The sequence below is a fragment of the Sycon ciliatum genome, chromosome 1 (assembly GCF_964019385.1).
Source record: "Sycon ciliatum chromosome 1, ocSycCili1.1, whole genome shotgun sequence".
NCBI lineage: Eukaryota > Metazoa > Porifera > Calcarea > Leucosolenida > Sycettidae > Sycon > Sycon ciliatum.
Window position 1 is genome coordinate 23,774,441 of NC_088643.1, and position 17,984 is coordinate 23,792,424.

The 17,984-nt window shown below is 47.4% G+C and overlaps 2 protein-coding genes across 2 annotated transcripts; both read right to left on the reverse strand.

Moving 5' to 3' along the window:
• Nucleotides 1-3,817: 3,817 nt before the first annotated feature.
• LOC135819167 (splicing factor 3A subunit 3-like) lies at nucleotides 3,818-5,884 on the reverse strand. Its single transcript, XM_065332329.1, has one exon. The coding sequence runs from the start codon at nucleotides 5,759-5,761 to the stop codon at nucleotides 4,274-4,276; it is 1,488 nt and encodes a 495-aa protein (XP_065188401.1). The 5' UTR covers nucleotides 5,762-5,884; the 3' UTR covers nucleotides 3,818-4,273.
• Nucleotides 5,885-12,298: 6,414 nt separating this feature from the next.
• On the reverse strand, nucleotides 12,299-16,904 carry LOC135806901 (uncharacterized). The gene is made up of 2 exons (XM_065321063.1): nucleotides 16,524-16,904; nucleotides 12,299-12,586 (listed from the first exon to the last, which is right to left on the reverse strand). The coding sequence occupies exons 1-2, from the start codon at nucleotides 16,830-16,832 to the stop codon at nucleotides 12,440-12,442; spliced, it is 456 nt and encodes a 151-aa protein (XP_065177135.1). The 5' UTR covers nucleotides 16,833-16,904; the 3' UTR covers nucleotides 12,299-12,439.
• Between the last annotated feature and the right edge of the window lie 1,080 nt (nucleotides 16,905-17,984).

The window sequence follows — 17,984 nt, forward strand, 5'->3', positions numbered from 1 at the left end:
CGTGGACTTTGTGTATATTGCGTGTGTGCCTGGTGTACCAGTACAGTAAGTATCGTTTATAAAGTGACCGGATATAATGATATACCGGTTATAGTGATAGAACACGTCAAAATCAAAATCAAATCTGAAAAAATACAGCTAAAATATCACTATATACACTATTATCGGCTATACCGATATATCGCGTGATGGCCTTCAGGAAGCAAACCATATCAAATGTACAGGAAAATATCGCATATAATGATCAAGAGTGATCTTTCTGCATGCTCTTGTCCGTTTCTGGCTGTGTTGCCTCTCACGATGATGTTGCCAACTCACGTACACAGCCACTCATGTCTATTTCTGGCTCTACGCAACTCGTTGGACACCGAGTAGATCTACGATCTACGTGAGCACGGATCCAGCTCAGGCTTTTTTTGGAGAACACGCTGAAGAAGCAGCCATGCCACATGATGTATCGAAGTTCTAGTACATGTACAGTCTGTACTCGTACTGCACTAGCACTGCCATGCACTCCTCTGTGTCATGCACCGCGGTACACAGTCCGCGGAGCATGCATGCACTTTCAGCATGCTTTTTCCAGCGTGTACGCATCATTTCATGTGCAGTCATGTGCCGCGCATGTGTCGGTCAAACATGCAAATCGGCTATAGAGGACTTTCCAATGAGTCATACCGTGCGGCCTATGAGGATTCGGGCCAAAGATCATCGAGTTCACCAACGATCAAAGGACTTGAAACGGAGCTTGGGTGGCAAAAAAAGAAGACTGCACTGGAAAGAAACAGTGTTTTTCGAAAGAAGTTCCATTTTGCATACTGTAGTTTGAGAATACCAAAGGGCTGCTCGCGATCGGATGTTCCCACACCTGGATCGTCTTTGAGTTGTTATCGTTTTCCCTACGATGGAGAACGACGGAACCAGTGGATGACGGACACACGACTCGAGAACTTCGCTCCTTATGCAAATACTTCGAAGTACACGAATATTGTTCCATCACTTCGTTGGCGAAGAGAAAAGTCATGATCATCCCTGTCACCCCAGTACGTATCGAATTAACTAACTAACTTGTTCAGCTCATTTGTGGCAGCACCAGTAAAGGCGGAAACACGAAGATGATTCCGAACACTATCAACTTACTTAGTTTGTTGGGGTGCAAGGTATAGCTGGAGTTTGATGATTGATAGTGCTGATGCTGATGGTAATGACTAATGTACCCAGCTCTATTATGCACGTGCCTCTACATGACTGGTGGTGCTAGCTATAGTCTAGTACTGGCCCTGGGTGCAACTCCGGCATTATCTCTTCCATGCGAGTGTGTATGCTTCATGTTCTGCACAATGTGTATTTCCTTTGTCATGGATAAAATAATACCAGTACTCTGATCGACCTACTTGCGCAATCTTCTTCTGCTTCCCACTTGGTTGCTGCGCTGTGCAGTTCTTCATCTGCTGGGGCACATACTAGTATACCTCATCTTCTGTCTTTCTGGACAATTAGGTACATGTATTCAGCTTCTTGATCTTCTTGTGGTGAGGATCATCTTGATCTTACTTCTTGTGTAACTCTTGCAAAGGCAGTAATGGAGGACACTCTACCGGTAATCAGCAACTGCTTATGGAGAATGCCAGGTCGAGGGACGACCAGGAAAAAACAATTGCTGTATTGGATGTGCATTCATCAGCGTGTTTTAGGATCAGGACAACTAAGTTCGCCACTACACCAACTTTTTGGCTACATAGGACCAATGATGATGATGGCCGTGTTTGACTTTGTCAGCTTTTGTGCTACCAGCCACCGCATGTCAACATTGTCATACTCGTACTGATAAGGAAGAAAAACCCACACATGCACGCACACACACGCGCACACACACACACACACACATGGATACACTGACAGGCATGCAAAGCAAGAGAGACAGAGAGAGAGAGTCAGGCAGCGAAAGAGAAGTGAGACTACTTGTAGGTTATGGGCACGGTGCTCCAATTTCTGCCCAGCTGAAGTAAAATCCATGTACACTATTTTCGTGTAGTGTTCATTGACGGTGCCAGCCACTGGTGAGTGACCCAGTGGTGTAGGTGTTGACATTCAGCACACATCACATTTCAGTCTCCAACGTAAATTCAGTCAAAACAACACTGCACTGCAGCAACATGGGAGCATGCTTCTCCCAGGCCCACCATGCAAGTGCAGTGTGCGCCAAAAAACAATTCCAGGTAATTCAGCAGCTACCCAAGGATGGACAGGTTCGGCAAAAACACTCTGCGAGTGCCTGACGTTTGCAAACGAATTTTGTTGACAGTTGTTGTTTCTTCCTTCGATTGGACAAGACACGATAATGTGCCAACCCAGTCAGCAATGAGACACATACATTTGTATCCATCAGGGCTATTGTAAGACTTTAGAGAGTCCTTTGCATATGTGCTGGGGACATTCACTAAATATTTAGAGAGGCCTGGATACCCAACGCAGGGGGATTGGCTGAAAGGTCTTCGTCCATAGGTAAATATGGATCAATGTACTGGGCCCACGGATTCTGTCAATCTTCTCGCGGCAACACCTCTTCAAGGCTGGAATAAACAGTAGAGTAACTGCGGCTAGTAATCCTCGCGACTTACCGAAACTATTCACCACATCAAAGAAAAGCAAAAGTGCTTCACCACTGCGACGGCCTGCAACATCATTTTCAACCGTACACCGAACAACACATTTGATTCTCTTTTTGCCACCCAAGCACATTTTACCGTAGGACACGGACTTGTCTTATGGGTGATCTTTGGGTGGGCACCGGGAAGGCGCCAAAAAGGTGATGTAATGGAAAGTCCTCTATAGTGATGCACCGGATATAGTGATACATTTTCGAAAATCAAAGGGGCACGTTATATCCGATATTTACTGTATTATTGCACCAGTGACGATAGTAGGGCTGAGTCGGGTAGCATTTTCTTCGGGTATCAGGCTCGGGTGGTTTTCCACTGGTAGCACGGGTACCCGATTGGGTAATGTTTCCATGGTAACACCACAATGCACCTCTTCCCTTACACACTGGGTAGACATGGGGAGTACATGTATTACATGAACTTGTACACGTACGTATGATACATGATGTCATCTGCGACTTCAGGTTTTCGGGTACTATTCTGGTACCCGTCTACCCGAGGTCCCCACAGGTAGCACGGGTACCTGACTACCCGTGCACACCACTAGATGATAGAGCTACACTTGTCAGATGCAGGAAACCATTCAAACATGACTCCTTGGTCAGAATTAGTTGCTTGTACAAGCAAGTCGTATGACGTACATGTAAGCACAAAACAAGAATGAATCAAATGAGCACATCAAATGCATGCATGTCCGTTTCCTCTCATCACACAAAGTACCACTCCGACCTGAATCCTTTGCACGGAATTTCTTCCGTTTTCGGGATCGGCTGTTGAAGCACATTGCTACACATACAGTCTAGGCCAAAGAAAGAAATACGACCCGCGAGTTGAAAGTTGCGCCGCGTTTCCATTTCAAACTGATCCGAGGGCTGCTTGGGGCGATGCTTTCGGCACGCGGGTTTGATTTCTTTGGCCATGGCTGTACTAGCCAGCAGTACTCCATACGGCTGTGATCTGAGATGGCACCATTCAACAGTTTGAACAGCTGAAGAAGTTAGTTGCCGCCACATATCAATCACGCAGCTTTTCAGCAGGATTTTTCACCACTGAATACCTACTTTCGGTATTTTCTCAGTTTTTCATGCAAACACATCACACATCCTGCGGCATGCACAGGCTGTTGGCAACCACCCACGGGAATGAGTCAACAGTCGAAAAGAGACAGCGAAGAAATTCGCATGTGGCCATAATCATCGGGAATTGAACCCACAACCTCTCGATTGGAAATTGAACATGCACACGCGCGCACACACACACACGCACACAGTGATTCTAACACATGTTCATCAAGAAGCTCAGTCTATGATCGTTCTCGACATATGTACAAGCATACATAACACATAAAGAAGACAAACAGCAAACTAGTAACGACATAATAATGTTGGAATGCCTGCATACCACTCTTTCATGCAATCAATTATGTACAGTGCACACATATAGACGAAATAAGCGCGCGCGCACGCACACGCACGCACACACACACACACACACACACACACACACACACACACACACACACACAGTCATGTAGATGTACAAACAAGTTTAAAAATAGTTTCGTTTCACATGGGGTGAGCGCCAACAGAAGGGTAAAGACCAGACGTCAAGCACTACAACAAACCTTGACGCTGGAGATCTTCAAATGTCTTTTTGTTGACAACGTTGCCACTGGAATCTTCAAACTCTTCATCCGCATCCGGCATCCAGCGCAGCTTTTCTTTGCTGCCCTTCAGCCGGTTCCAAAGCTTCTGTGCATCGTCAATGGATGTGACGTTGGCGAAATGAGCAGTATTCGGAATGCCCAAGCAGCGCATACCGTGGGCATGTCTCCATTCGGAGAAGTGTCGCTGGAAGGCCTTGGGTCCACGGTACTTGAAGTTACCACAGATCTCGCACTCGTAGGTCATGTTAAGGCCGTGCAGCTTGTACAGCCAGTAAGGAATGGGCTTGCCGTCCCAGCCGAGCGGCAGGTTCTTGGGGTTGTACGGTGTGGACTCATCGTCGTCCGAGTCATCCGAATCCAGAGCATCTGCTGCTTGTGCGTCCTCCTCTAGCTCGTCAGCGGTTCTGGCCTGACGACGTTCGACGTTCTCACAAGTGTCCAGCCGCTGCTCTCCGAGCACTTCAAACAGGTAGTAGACCTTGGCCTCCAGACTGGCAAGGCTCTTTTGCTTTTGTGCAGCACTACGGCCACCCTTGGTGGAAGTGGCAGCAGCGGCAGCCCCGTCTACCTGGTTGTCCTTGGCAGCAAATAGACGTTGTGCACGTTGATCTAATGTGCCACCACACTTTAACCCCAGTGCCTGAAGCGCAGACTTGAGACGATCAAGACCAAGCGATGCGAGTTCTTCCGACGACGAAAACGCCGACAGATCTAGATGAGCACCAGACTGCTTTGCCATGGCACTCTCCGCGTCCTTCTGCCAGCCTTGGAACGTACCACCTTCCCATTTCTCCTCAAACTCAACCTGCACGCGCTCAAACTCAGCAGCCAAGTCGGTTAGTGGGAAAACGCGCTGGCAGTAATCCATGAGGTAGTCAAGCAGACCTTCTAAATAGCGGCGGTACTCGGGCGACTTCTTTTCTTTGGGAATATCAAATAGCCGGTCGATGTTCTTCAGGTAGGTGACGTAATCGACCTTTTCCGTGAACTTCAAATTGATAAATTTGCGGTAGCACTCATGCAGGTCCAGATACTTCCCGTAGCCCTCCTCATCAGTGAACACAACTGGAGCGCTGTCATCCTCGCCTGACTCCTTCATTTTCAGAAATTCATATTGCATGGGTTCCTGCACCTCGTTCGGAAACTTACGATGCCAGTCTCTGATATGTCTCAGACGTGTGTAGAACTCTGCAAGCTCATTTGGGCCTGAGAGCGCTGCGATCTCCTTCTTCCGGAGGCCATCGTTGTCCTCGTAGAGGTCATGCAGCGTATCAGTGCACTCTTGATACCTCCGCAGGTACTGATCCACCCGATGGTCTGAGTTGATCCTTTCTTTGAGAACTGGTTTCTTCAAAAGTTTTTCTTGCGCCATCGCCTCCTCGAGGCGCTCACGCTCCTCATGGTAGCGCCGCTGTTGCTCCAAGAGGGTCTCCATTGGCACGTACAGCCTTGGAGCAAAACCAAATCGAAAACTCTACTCCCAAATAAATTGATACTAAACTCAAAAGCTCATTATCACTCGAGTTGTGATTGTGGAGATCATTGTGATGTACGAAACGACAAAAAAGAGAGTTTATTTTTACTTTTGAATGTTTTCAATGTTTGTTGTGCGATGATCGAACGTATGCCCTCATTCCCAGGTAATTGTTTGAAAATACACTCGTACGATCGTGTGCAGCATGCAGGGAGTCGTCAAATACCGGTATTTGACGACTCCCTGGTGTGCAGCCACCTAGTACAAAGCCAGCTCATGATCTGAGCATCAGATCAGCAGCAGGGAGTCGTAAAATACGCATTAAGGAGGCTCCCACCTAAAGAAGTAAAAATAAAAGGTCCATGGACACCCTGTTTTTTATGCATAGAATGGTGGAGTGATGTCTCTTCTTCAATTTGGTATAGTTTTTAGGTAGGGTCACCAGGCATATAAGAGGTATTCTGGTGTATTTAGTGAGTGTACAATTTCTTGATTTTCGGCAAAAAAAATGGTAAAAAAATTTGCTTTTAGACCCAAAGAAGCCTCCTGGAAGGAGGATACTAAGCATTTTCTTCATCATATGTTTAAGAACCACATTTGGAGGTATCTTGGCTACACAAGATAGACTGTGTCTTAGTTTTGCCCTTGGCGAGCCACTTTTTCGAAATTACGGGTACCGAAATTTCCATCGGGGGCGGAATTGTGAAATGGTTCAGCCTGCAACATTTTGTCCATGGACATATTGATTTTTGTGTCTTTCTGTGATCCTTGAGCCCCAAGGAAACCGATAATGGACAGTTTTGATGGTGTCACCAGGCACTTTAGGCCCCTACCAAACAATATAGGTATCAAAACATGGTATTTTTAGGCCAATTCTGAAAATAGCATTTTTAGAAAATCTGACCATTCTTGCCTTCTTGACTAAATATCACTACCAATGACATGGTAGTATGGTAATATTATTTTAGAAGAAGTTATTTTCATGCTGCAACCTCCTTTGGACATACCAGACAGTCTGTGCTTGGAAAGGTACATGCATCATTACATGTATGTCATGTAGCCTTCAGTCCTAGCACATTGATATACGAGTAGTGTACATGTACATGTAAGGCAGCGAGGTTTCATAACAACCTCGACCATGAAACTGGCACATGAATAATGTGAAAGCAGGCATTCAAAATAAGGCACACTAAACACTCACACGCGTACGCACGCACATATAAACACCCACCCACATGCACGCACTCTCGTGCACGCATCATTGTAACACTACTAGTCCATAGTAGGACTTAGTGTAAATAAAAGCATGAAGACCAGCCACTGCACTGGGCATGCATTTGCTGGTTGTCACTTGCGTTGATAGCAGCAGACTCCAGAAAAACATCGCATGAAGGGCAATATGCATCTACACACGCTGGCGTGCACACATACGATATACATGTAGTGTACTGTCATGCTCTCTCGGCAATTCTTGTTGTGTCTCAAATACGGTTCACAAATGCGCATTCACATGCAACTCCTGTACTGTAAAGCCATTACCACACTGTCCTTGCGGACACTAGAGAGGAGAGGCATACAGAACCAGCACCGTGAGCCCCCCCCCCCCCCCCCCCCCTTCCACACCTAGCTTTGCACACGCACGTGCATACACACATACATGTACACAAACATTTGCATGCACATGCACACAGTGCACTCGTGGGGACATGTGCATAACCCAGATCAACATTGCGTGCGAACCCACACATGCGGGCACGAGCACGCGCGCACACACACACACGTGCGTACACACACACTCATACACCTGCCCAACGCTGAAGCTAGGATAGCGAACAAACTACGTTAGACATAGCAACTTGTGCTCGGATTACACCTTTCAACAGCTTGCACACACACACACACACACACACACACGCGCGCGCATGTGCGTACACACACACACACACACGCGCGCGCGCGCGCGTACACACACACACACTCGCGCGCGCGTACACACACACACACACACAAACGCATGTACTTGCGCATAGGAAAGGATTCAAAATAATCAACCACAGGCATTTACCCAATACACACCTGAATGTGCACATCTTAGTTGTGGCATCCCCATTTTTACAAAAGCAGGATTTAGAAGTTCGTCCCTGGTTCAGAACACAAGCTTCTGTCCAGCGTTTTCCTTACACCATCAGTGCAGTACAGTGGTTGACACGAACGTCATTCCTACAGGGGCAGTAGCCCAAGTTCAGCAGCTCTGAGATGCGTCGTCCACTGAGCTCAGGATACTCTAGGATCCACAGAAAGTTTCAAACGGCACTCGTGCGACTGGAGCTGCAAGTGGGTCCACTTACCAGCGAGTGGGCAGCCACTTCACGCTCCACAGGTAGTCCATGCTAAATTCCAGTACCAGTACTAGTATCACTACGTTCGACATCGATGTCTTCACTGACTTCAGCCTGCTTTTCTCACCCTTCTTCGTCAGTAATTTTGTTCTTCGTGGCCACATCGTACCGCTTCAACAAAGTTTTCACAAAAAAATCAAGCAGCGTAGGAACTGCCTTTGTTTTGCATTAGCCATGGCCAGGGATTCTTTCCAGCGTAGAAACAGCCACGGCTACAGAAACACTTCAACGAGTAGAACTACATCCTGGAACAACTGCGAGCACAGAGAAATCAAAAAACTTCTTTCTGAACAACAGCTTGTTTCCGCATGGAACACAACATTTTTCGAATCTCGCGGCAAAAAACAGATTTCGGAGGTGCCCTTTTTACACTGCGCTGCGCAACTGTTCGGAGCCTCCTTAATGCATTACTTCGTACAAAGTTTTCTCGCTGTAACATATTCCGCATACACATCCGCTATAGGCTATCGTAAGTTTCGCTCAACACACTGTTAACATGTTCTGCGGTGTTCGTTTGGTCCCACGCGCCAGAGACGTCAGTACATGCATGTACATTGTATAACACAAAACAGCCGAGTGTCTTTCCGGGCCAAATCACACTCTCTCTCTCTCTCTTCTTGAAATTTCTGCTTACTACGTACCGGTAGTCAACTTTGCGTATAACGACACTCGGCGGGGCATCAGAAAAGCGTCCTTATTCGTGAAGTGTCCTTAATACCGGTATGCATGTACCCGAAGTCTCATTATGTATTACAGTTAGATGGGACTTTGCTCTACAAGTTGCAGGCATGGAAATTCTGTCGTTATTCGCGAATTGTCGTTATATCCGCAGTCGTTGATTGATCATTGTGTACAAGTACTTCAAATAATTAATTGGTTTTTTTAGCCAGAAGATGTACGAATCTTTTTTTTGCGCCATGTGAGCTTCACGATATGGATATGTAGTACACGTACATGTCAAACTGAGCAGAAACCGTGAAATGCTACACATGTGAAGCAAAAGAAAAAGGCCCAACCCTGCCAGCTAATTGGGCTTACGGGGTCGCCATGGCAAATAATAATGTTAAAGAACTAAAGACTGCAATTAATTAATGACGGGGAGTGCCAGCTTCGGCAGCCACTACAAGTAGGGAGGCAGAAGAAGAGGCAGATTTCCGTGCTGCCAGACGCGCTGGAACTCTTCTCAACCGTAGGCTGAGAGAAGCTTATTACATCCGCCAGTTCTCATCGAATGCCGCAAACGCACATGCTCAGTGGAAAGTACTGAACCGCCTCCTAGGTCGCCATAAGGCATAAGCTCCCAGCTACTCTTCCCGTCGACCCGTCTGCCCTGACCACGGTATTTGAAGCGCAGGTCACCAGCCCAGACTCCTCTACTTCAGCTGCCAGACGACCCGCTGGGCCACCAATCCAGTGAGCCTTCATATCCTTCAAGCCAGTCTCTGTAAACACCATCTCCAGTATGCTCAGACGTTTGAAAACGTGGAAGGCTACCGGCTCCGATGGGCTACCACCAGTCCTCCTGAAGAGTAACCATGAGTACATTGCTAGTTCCCTCACTACTATCGTCAACGAGTCTCTTCAAAAAGGACAATTCCCCACGGGCTTCAAAGCAGCAGACATCTGTCCAGTGTTCAAGAAAGGAGATCGCACCCAGGCAGCTAATTACCGTCCGATATCCCTATTGCCTGTGGCATCGAAGATATTGGAGCGCGTTGTCTACGAACAGCTGCAGACATATATTCAATCTGAGCCTGACCTTTTACCGCCTCAACAATTTGCATACCGGCGTTCCCACTCCTGCGAGGATGCTCTCACCCTCTGTGTCGACCGTTGGCACAGGTGTCTAGATAAAGGCCAGTGCGTAGCAGCTGCATTCCTTGATCTAAGTAAAGCGTTTGACTGTGTAGATCACACACTTCTAGTCTCTGAACTATTTGATTGTGGCCTTGGAGACACAGTTCTCTCCTGGTTTCAGAGCTACCTGGCAGACAAAACCCAGAGAGTCGTAACTCCCCAGTCTTCCCCAGGTGAGCCATACCACTGCACCCGTGGCGTCCCACAAGGGTCCGTCCTGGGACCACTATTATTCACGACTTACACCCGCTCCCTTCCCTGCCATGTTAAGCAGTCGACCACGTTGCTGTATGCAGATGACACTGCACTATACGCTGCCAATTCATGTGCAGAGCAAGCCGTAGTTACCTTGGAAAGAGACATTGCTCACGTTGCCTATTATCTCTCTGAGCGTGGTCTCAAACTCAATACCGCAAAGACTCAGTACATGCATATCCGTACTCCGACCACTCCGGCTAGCCGCCCCTAATGCTCGACGGTATTAGTATTTCCTCAGCTTTGAGCGTAAAACACCTTGGCTTGGTCATTGATGAACATCTATCCTTTAAACCACAAGTTGCAGCCCTCCGGAGGAAAGTTGGCGCCAAGCTAAGTACCATGTACAGAACACGTCGCCTCCTGACCACCCGAGCTAAACGTACATTCTACTTATCCTTCATACAATCCACTCTTGAGTATGCGAGTAATGCATATGTACACTGTCTTCGCACCACAGAATATGATAACCTGATCAAGATCAGTAAACGTGCATTACGGATAGTGTTTGGTTACCCCTCGTCCTCCCATTCAGCCCCAATTCTCGCACGCTTCTCTTTAATGCCAATTTCAGTCCGCTTCAGTTTAAAATTGTACTCAGTTGTTTTCCGTTGCGTCCTAGGCCAGACCAGTGTCCTTCTTCGAGACCTCTTTGTACTTCGCTCTTCAGCAGCGAACACTTTGCAATGTCGGACCCGCCTTCACGCCTCCAATGGTCTTGTTTTACCCCGAGTTTATTCACGTTACGGTCTGTTTTCTCTCTCTTATTTGGCTGCAGACAGATGGAATAGTGCTCCATCCGATATCCGCACTGCTGCATCGCCATCCCTATTTCGCCATGCATTACTTTCATTCTTAGGGTACCCCGTAAGAAGACCTTGAGTCTGTGGGGATTGCCCTATCAAAATATGAATAAATAATAATAATAATGCACAGCGAAACAGAGCGTACTTCAAAGCAGGGAGTCGTAAAATATCGGTATTTTACGACTCCCTGCTTCAAAGTAGTGTTTTCAACACATGCAGTGGACACCAGGGAGCCCTACACATACCGTATGTTTTTCGATTTTGACAGCATGTTACAAGGCGAGGACGCGTAGTGCTCCTGACTACAACCATAACCCGGTTGGCAGAGTCCCGGTCTTGCGACCATTTGAACCGTACACAAGACCGGGACTCTGCCAACCGGGTTATGGTTGTAGTCAGGAGCACTACGCGTCCTCGCCTTGTAACATGCTGTCAAAATCGAAAAACATGTTAAACTACCAAGCAAGGCTTCTGTATATAACATACCGTATGTGTAGGGCTCCCTGCTGGACGCACACTGCGGTCTGGCCTGTAGTATTCAGTAGCAGAAAGAGTAGACGTCTAAGAGTCGTACTGTAGATTGTTGCCGTATGCAGACTACGTAACAAAGTTACAATTACCGGTATAAGTACATGATAACCCTGGAGTTTACAGGTATGTCGTACAAGCAAGGTACAAGTTGTTTTGATAGCAGGGACAGGGAGGTCCTCAGCCTGTGCCAGGGGGCTGAAGCTCCCTAGCTGGCAACTCCGCTGGTTTCAGTCTTCGACTTGCATGTCAACGCCAAGGCAACTACTACTCGACCCCGGAGTTAACAATAATTTCCAATGACCCTGCCACAAGTTTTAACATACCCGCCTTTTATTCTTCATTTGCGTCTAGGATTGCCATCAAATGCTATTGTTACATGACACATGATCGTTGCTTAGACAATATTGGCTGAGGATAACAACTGACTCCCCCGCTGCAGGCATATGTGCCAACTATGCATTTTGCTAGGGCAATTAGTAGACGATTACCCATTTTGCTAGAATGCTGCACTACAATGAGAAGTGGAAGTCAGTGCGCGAGAAGAGGAAACAAGACAAACCGTACAGCCACTGAGTGCAAATAATCCGACCTGTTCTACGCACCTTAAACCCGGAGGACCATGCCAGCACCCACACAAGGTCAGTCACAAATACACTGACACACAGAGCCGTTTTTATTGGAGGTGGCAACTCTATGATTTCCCTTTGTCTAGGCTAAGTAGCTTGGTCACATGGCAGGAGCAAGCATAATTGAATAAAAAAAACAGCTTTTTTAAAGAAGAGGCAAACATGTTATTCCGTCTTGGCAGCATCGCGCTCGTCCCAGTTCCAGAAGTCGGGCTCGGAAGCCAATCGGTCCTTGATACGGTGATACTCCTCCAAGTCAGGGCCGGGGTTTTGCTGGAAGATGTATGGGTCATGGAAACGGTCTTTGATGAACTGAATGAAAGAAGCAACAAAACGGCAGAAAACAATGGTCAATGACTCGCTGGAAGGCATTGATGTCATGCTTGTTGCATCCACCATCCAGATAGATTGAGTGTTGTAAATATGAAAATCAACATATTTTTCAGGGCCGTCGGACCCAGTCCAGTTGGCACAGTTGTCACCGGACTAACCCGGACTGAGGCCACCCCCTGGGATACCTCTAAATACGCGGAGAAAAGATTCTGGGTATCATGCATACATGCATGCAAACAGCAGTGCAGAGTGCATGCAGCACAATGTGGACAGATCGTCAGTATCTGAGCAGCTGCGTGCACCACTCGGTTCAGAAACTGTCCAAAGGTCAAGCACCAGCCGTGATGGTACATGTAGAACCTCGTGCGTAGATTCTATTACATGTACAGTACTAGGACTATCATGGCTGATGCTCGAAATTACGTGCACTTGCTCTCCGTGTGCATTTCGAAGTTCATGTTCTGCCAGGACGATCATAGCCGGTTTTTGTTTTAGAGAAAGCGTGGTGAGAGCTGTTTGTGACTTTAATTCCTATCTTCGTGTCAGTTTTACTTCTGTTCTTGGGAGTTGTCTGTGACGCTGACAGCATTCTTTCACATACACATGATGCAATGATTGCATTGATGTCCATGCAAAATGATTCCCTGTAGTGGGATGTGAAAACTTGTGAAAGGGCCAAATTCTGCTTTTCCTGACCGGATTTTTCAATTTGTTCCCAGGGGAACACCCCCCCCCCCCCCGCACGAGACCGACTTCGCCCACCGGGCCTGCTTCTCTGTATGCTTAGTGCCACAAGTTGTAAGCATTCACCGCTGTTTGACACAATTTTCTTCATCCCACCCCTCAGTTTTCTGAGAAAGTCTTCCGTGATATTCTATGGGGACAGGTACATGTACATGTATCTGCAGATCTGATTTCAGCTCGCACGTTCCCTTGAAGCAGGAACTGTCATGAGCATGACCCACCTAGAATCTGCGTGTAGAGTCATGCCATATTCTTCTTTCATGGGTGATTAATCGTGCTTCAATCTTCGCATATGTGTGACAGGTGGTCAAGATCTCATCGTACAAGCTGTTTAATCAGGTACATTCCAGCACAACTACATTCTAGAGGAGTTGCGCCGCGAAGGGAGACGACATGGGGGATATAATACCTCTTTGAATTACATGGACTTGGGCATTCTATGTGACTCACTGTCTATGCCAATTGACATTGCAGCCTCGACCTGCTGACCACGGCTACCCGAGGGTGACTTGAATTGACAGACGGGAAGAAAACCCACATCGCTTCACATTCCTCTCCACACGACCACAGTGCTATCTCCTCAGATGCCATATGGCTCCCTTTCACTGTGTACAGTCAACTTCAGGGCTCACGGTTGGGATGCCAAAACTCGATTACGTGGCCCACGTGGGAGGACATCTTGAAATCTGATCACCATAGAAATGAGCTCGCGTGACTCGAGCTATGCACGCGGCAGTGCACGCCTACGCGGCGCGGAGCACAGCAAGGACTCGATCGAGAGAGCTGATTGCAGTGGCCTGGTGACTGACAAGAAGAAGTAGAACTGAGGAAGACGGAGACCGGCTGGGGACTTGCGTTTCACTTTAGTTGCCGTTCACTGTTGTTGTTATTGCTTCTTTCCGAGCGAGTGTGTTGCGAGCAGTGCTGGCCTCGTAAGCCGAAGGCTTCAGACAGTTCGTTCGCACGCTGAGTCCTGCGATGAGAAGTCGCGAGTTCTGCCGCCGAGTCTTTGCTGAGAAAGGGATCGACATCTATGTCGTCCGCTGATGCACTGGCGCAGGTGAGGAGAGGTAGAGGACAAGAGCTCCTTGATGGAATGAAGCAAAGACTCACACCGTGTTCTAGTTCGTTATCTCTGTTCTCAGAGCGTTTTGTAAATGCACTTACACGAGTGAAAGAGCCGTGCCACGCTGCTGTGAGAAGTGACGATGGAGAGTTGTGAATTATTTGATTTGCCACTCTGTTTCGTTGCAAGAGGACGAATCAAATGGCTTCGCCGTTGTACTGGTCATGTATTTTCGGTTCGCCATAGCTGCTGAAGCACACAGCAGTAGAGCGCCGATGAGCAAGACAGCAAACGGTGAATAATATTTCAAGAGTTTGTCAGTCACGGAGGAAACATTGCAAAAAAACGCCTTGCTGCTGCCTCGCTTGTGTAGTTTCCGCATCGTACAACGCATATGCACAGGCTTCCTTCCTTGTCGTCGCGCACGGGAGTTCGCGTGCGCCCCTGCCGACTTAGCTCACTTCAAAACAGTATAAGGTAGCACAATATTGGCCGATTTTGACAATCGATGGCTCAAAATCTTCAGTAGATACTAAGCTACAGTTTAGTACTAGATGAAGGGATCGCTGTAGAGCATTCACGGACTTTGTGACCATATCTTTAGTTTCCCAGGGCCAAAATCAAAAATTCCTTCGGTTGAACCCCTAGTTCACATCTTGCCTGGTTCCACCCAAATTTTCAGTGTCGTACTGTCTACCCGTGCTACCTTATTCTATTTTGAAGAGGCATGTGTCGCACTGAAAATGCGCTGCGAGATGGCTAGAGTTTGTGTACAAGGGGTGGTCGAGCTGTGGTCGCGTGACAGTCGACCTGTCGTCGCGTGAGCTGGCCAGAAACAAAATGGCGCCCACGTATTTGTACACAACCGTGAGCCCTGAACTTCGCTAATAACGACAGCGGATATAACGACAGAATTCCCATGCCCAGAGCAAAGTCCCATCTAACTGTACTACGTATGAGACTTCGGGTATAATGACACTTCGCGAATAAGGACACTTTTCTGATGCCCCGCAAGTGTCGTTATAGGCGAAGTTGACTGTACATGGACACGGCGTAATTGATGTCATCATTGGACACGATGATGGTTATCCGAGGCCTAACTTCTTCATGTAGGGTGTGTGTGTGTGTGTGCGTGTGTATGTGTGTGTGCTTGTTTATCCGTGTGAGTGCATGTTCAGTGCCGCAGCAGCGATAGCGCTGCGAGGAAAAGTGCCAAGATTTCTAGTACTCGAGTGACTCGATTAGCTCACCTAATATACGAAAAATGCACTCAGGAGGGGACAGTCCCAGATGGAATACCCACGCATTGCTGAAACAAACTATGGGAGCGTACTACAGGTCTGCTCTCGATATAACAACTCTCACTTGTACATAAACCTTGTTAGTACATAAAAAAATCAAATCCCGCGCCGAAACAGCATCACTCCCATACAAAATTTGTTCTACACAACATAATCCTACATAACATAAACCTCGACATAACACACGCTACGGCGGTCCCCGACGTGCGCACTCTCGATACAACATAAATTCACGTGCACGGTATGATCAAGCGGTAGCTGTAGCTAGGCATTTTAGGCCAGTTTAGTCCTACATAACGTAAACCTCGGCATAACGCACCCTACGGCGCAGTCCCCGACGTGTACACTCTCGATACAACGTAGATTCACGTGCGCGGTACAATCAAGCTGTAGCCGTAGCTAGCCAGTTTAGTCCTATGTGCATATATTCTGCAGCATTGATGGTATCTGATGTCGATGGTGGTACAGACAAACAGTGTGTATATGTTTGCACGGTTGAACCCGCCTTGTAATACCCTTCATTTTGAGGTGCACCTTGTATTTTACACACGGTTTTCTACATAACATAACTCTTGATATAACATAATGTTTGCGTGGTCCCAGAGATTACGTTATATGGAGAGTAGACCTGTACCAGTTACTGTTTCATTTCATTTCAGTCTATTCACACAGCAGTAGTTGCAAAGCTGCAGCACGGTAGAATATGACTGCGAAAGTCGCCCGATGGGGCCATGCACAACAGTACAGACGTAGTCGTTCACGACTTTTTCGAAAAAGGGTTGAATACGAAATTTCATGTTCGTACCTTGTAGGATGTAGCAGAGAGAGTCACAGTTCCTATAAGCATCCAAAGCCATCCGGGAATGCCACCTCGGCAGTACTCAAATCCATTGTCGGCAACGACATAGGTCTGCGTGAACGGCATGTTCATTCTCTGCCAACGAAACCGTTCGTGGTCTCTGGTCTCGATGTCCTTCTGCATGCGTGAGAGAACCTCATCCTGGGTCAAGGCACCATTCACACTAGGGTGGTAATGGCTGTCATTGCGAACACTAAGTGCAACGGGAGACTTGGTCACCACGTTGGTGGCACGAGAAGCCAACCTCGCCAACATTGTCACGGATCCGCCACAGTCCTACATAAACCGCAACTACTCGACCTCACTTCCCTGGCATTTGACATCACTGTGTACCAGCTGGGCCGATCCATATCCGCAAGCCACATTCAACGTGTGCGCATGCGCACGGCAGTGCGGTGGCTAAAATAATCACATGATCTTGGGGAATTCCCCACGAAAATCAGAAAAGTACCTGCTCTGAAAGAAGCCAGCCAACTGGTAAATCTGAAATATGACCCCAAAACAAGCAAATTTAGGCCGAAATCTATAAATACACCCACCCCTAGAAATACACCTCAATACAACTATCTCCGCGGAAACACCCCCTGAATTTTTTTGTGGAGTAACATGGGATGATACAGAGCACACTCATCCACAAAAAGGAGGGGGTTTATGAAGAAAAAATCACCCCCAAAGGTTTATTATAATTATAGCTGTTTGGGTTTGTACTCCCTGTTCAGAGCATATTCCACCGCTCTGCACGCAGGGAGGCAAGCATGCAAGAAGCAAGTGCCGAGTCCCAGTCAGGGAGTTAGCCCACCCGGGGGCCATGGTCGCCGAGTCCCACTGAGTCTTACATAGTTGGTAACTCCAGTAACCCCCAAGGCTTTGCACTCTTGGTATTGCAATTGTAGAGAGCAGCATCTCCACTCTCTACTTCCTAGTACTGCAAACGTCACAAGCCGACTACAGCATTCTAGCATAAGCACAGGCTTTGAACAGTATATCCGGAAAAAGATACGCCAAATTGGGCCTTGAAAGTCTAGTTTGGCCTGAAAACAAAAAGCAAGATGTTCAATTTCGTAGTGGGTTTCGGATTTGCAACAGCATACCAGTACAACGTGATGCACAAATCCGGTCCTAATCATGTAAAGTCCGGCACAATCAAGAATTCAAGATACATGTTTCATGCAACATCATGCACATAGCATTTTGACAGAACCAGTCCAAAGCAGCAGGCAGAGAATGGGTACGAACTGGGCACGCACACATGCATGCATGCACGCACACACACACACACGCGCACACACACACACACACACACACACACACACACACACACACACACACACACACACACACACACACACACATACACACACACACACACACAAACACCACACACACGCACACAAGGATCCTGAAGAG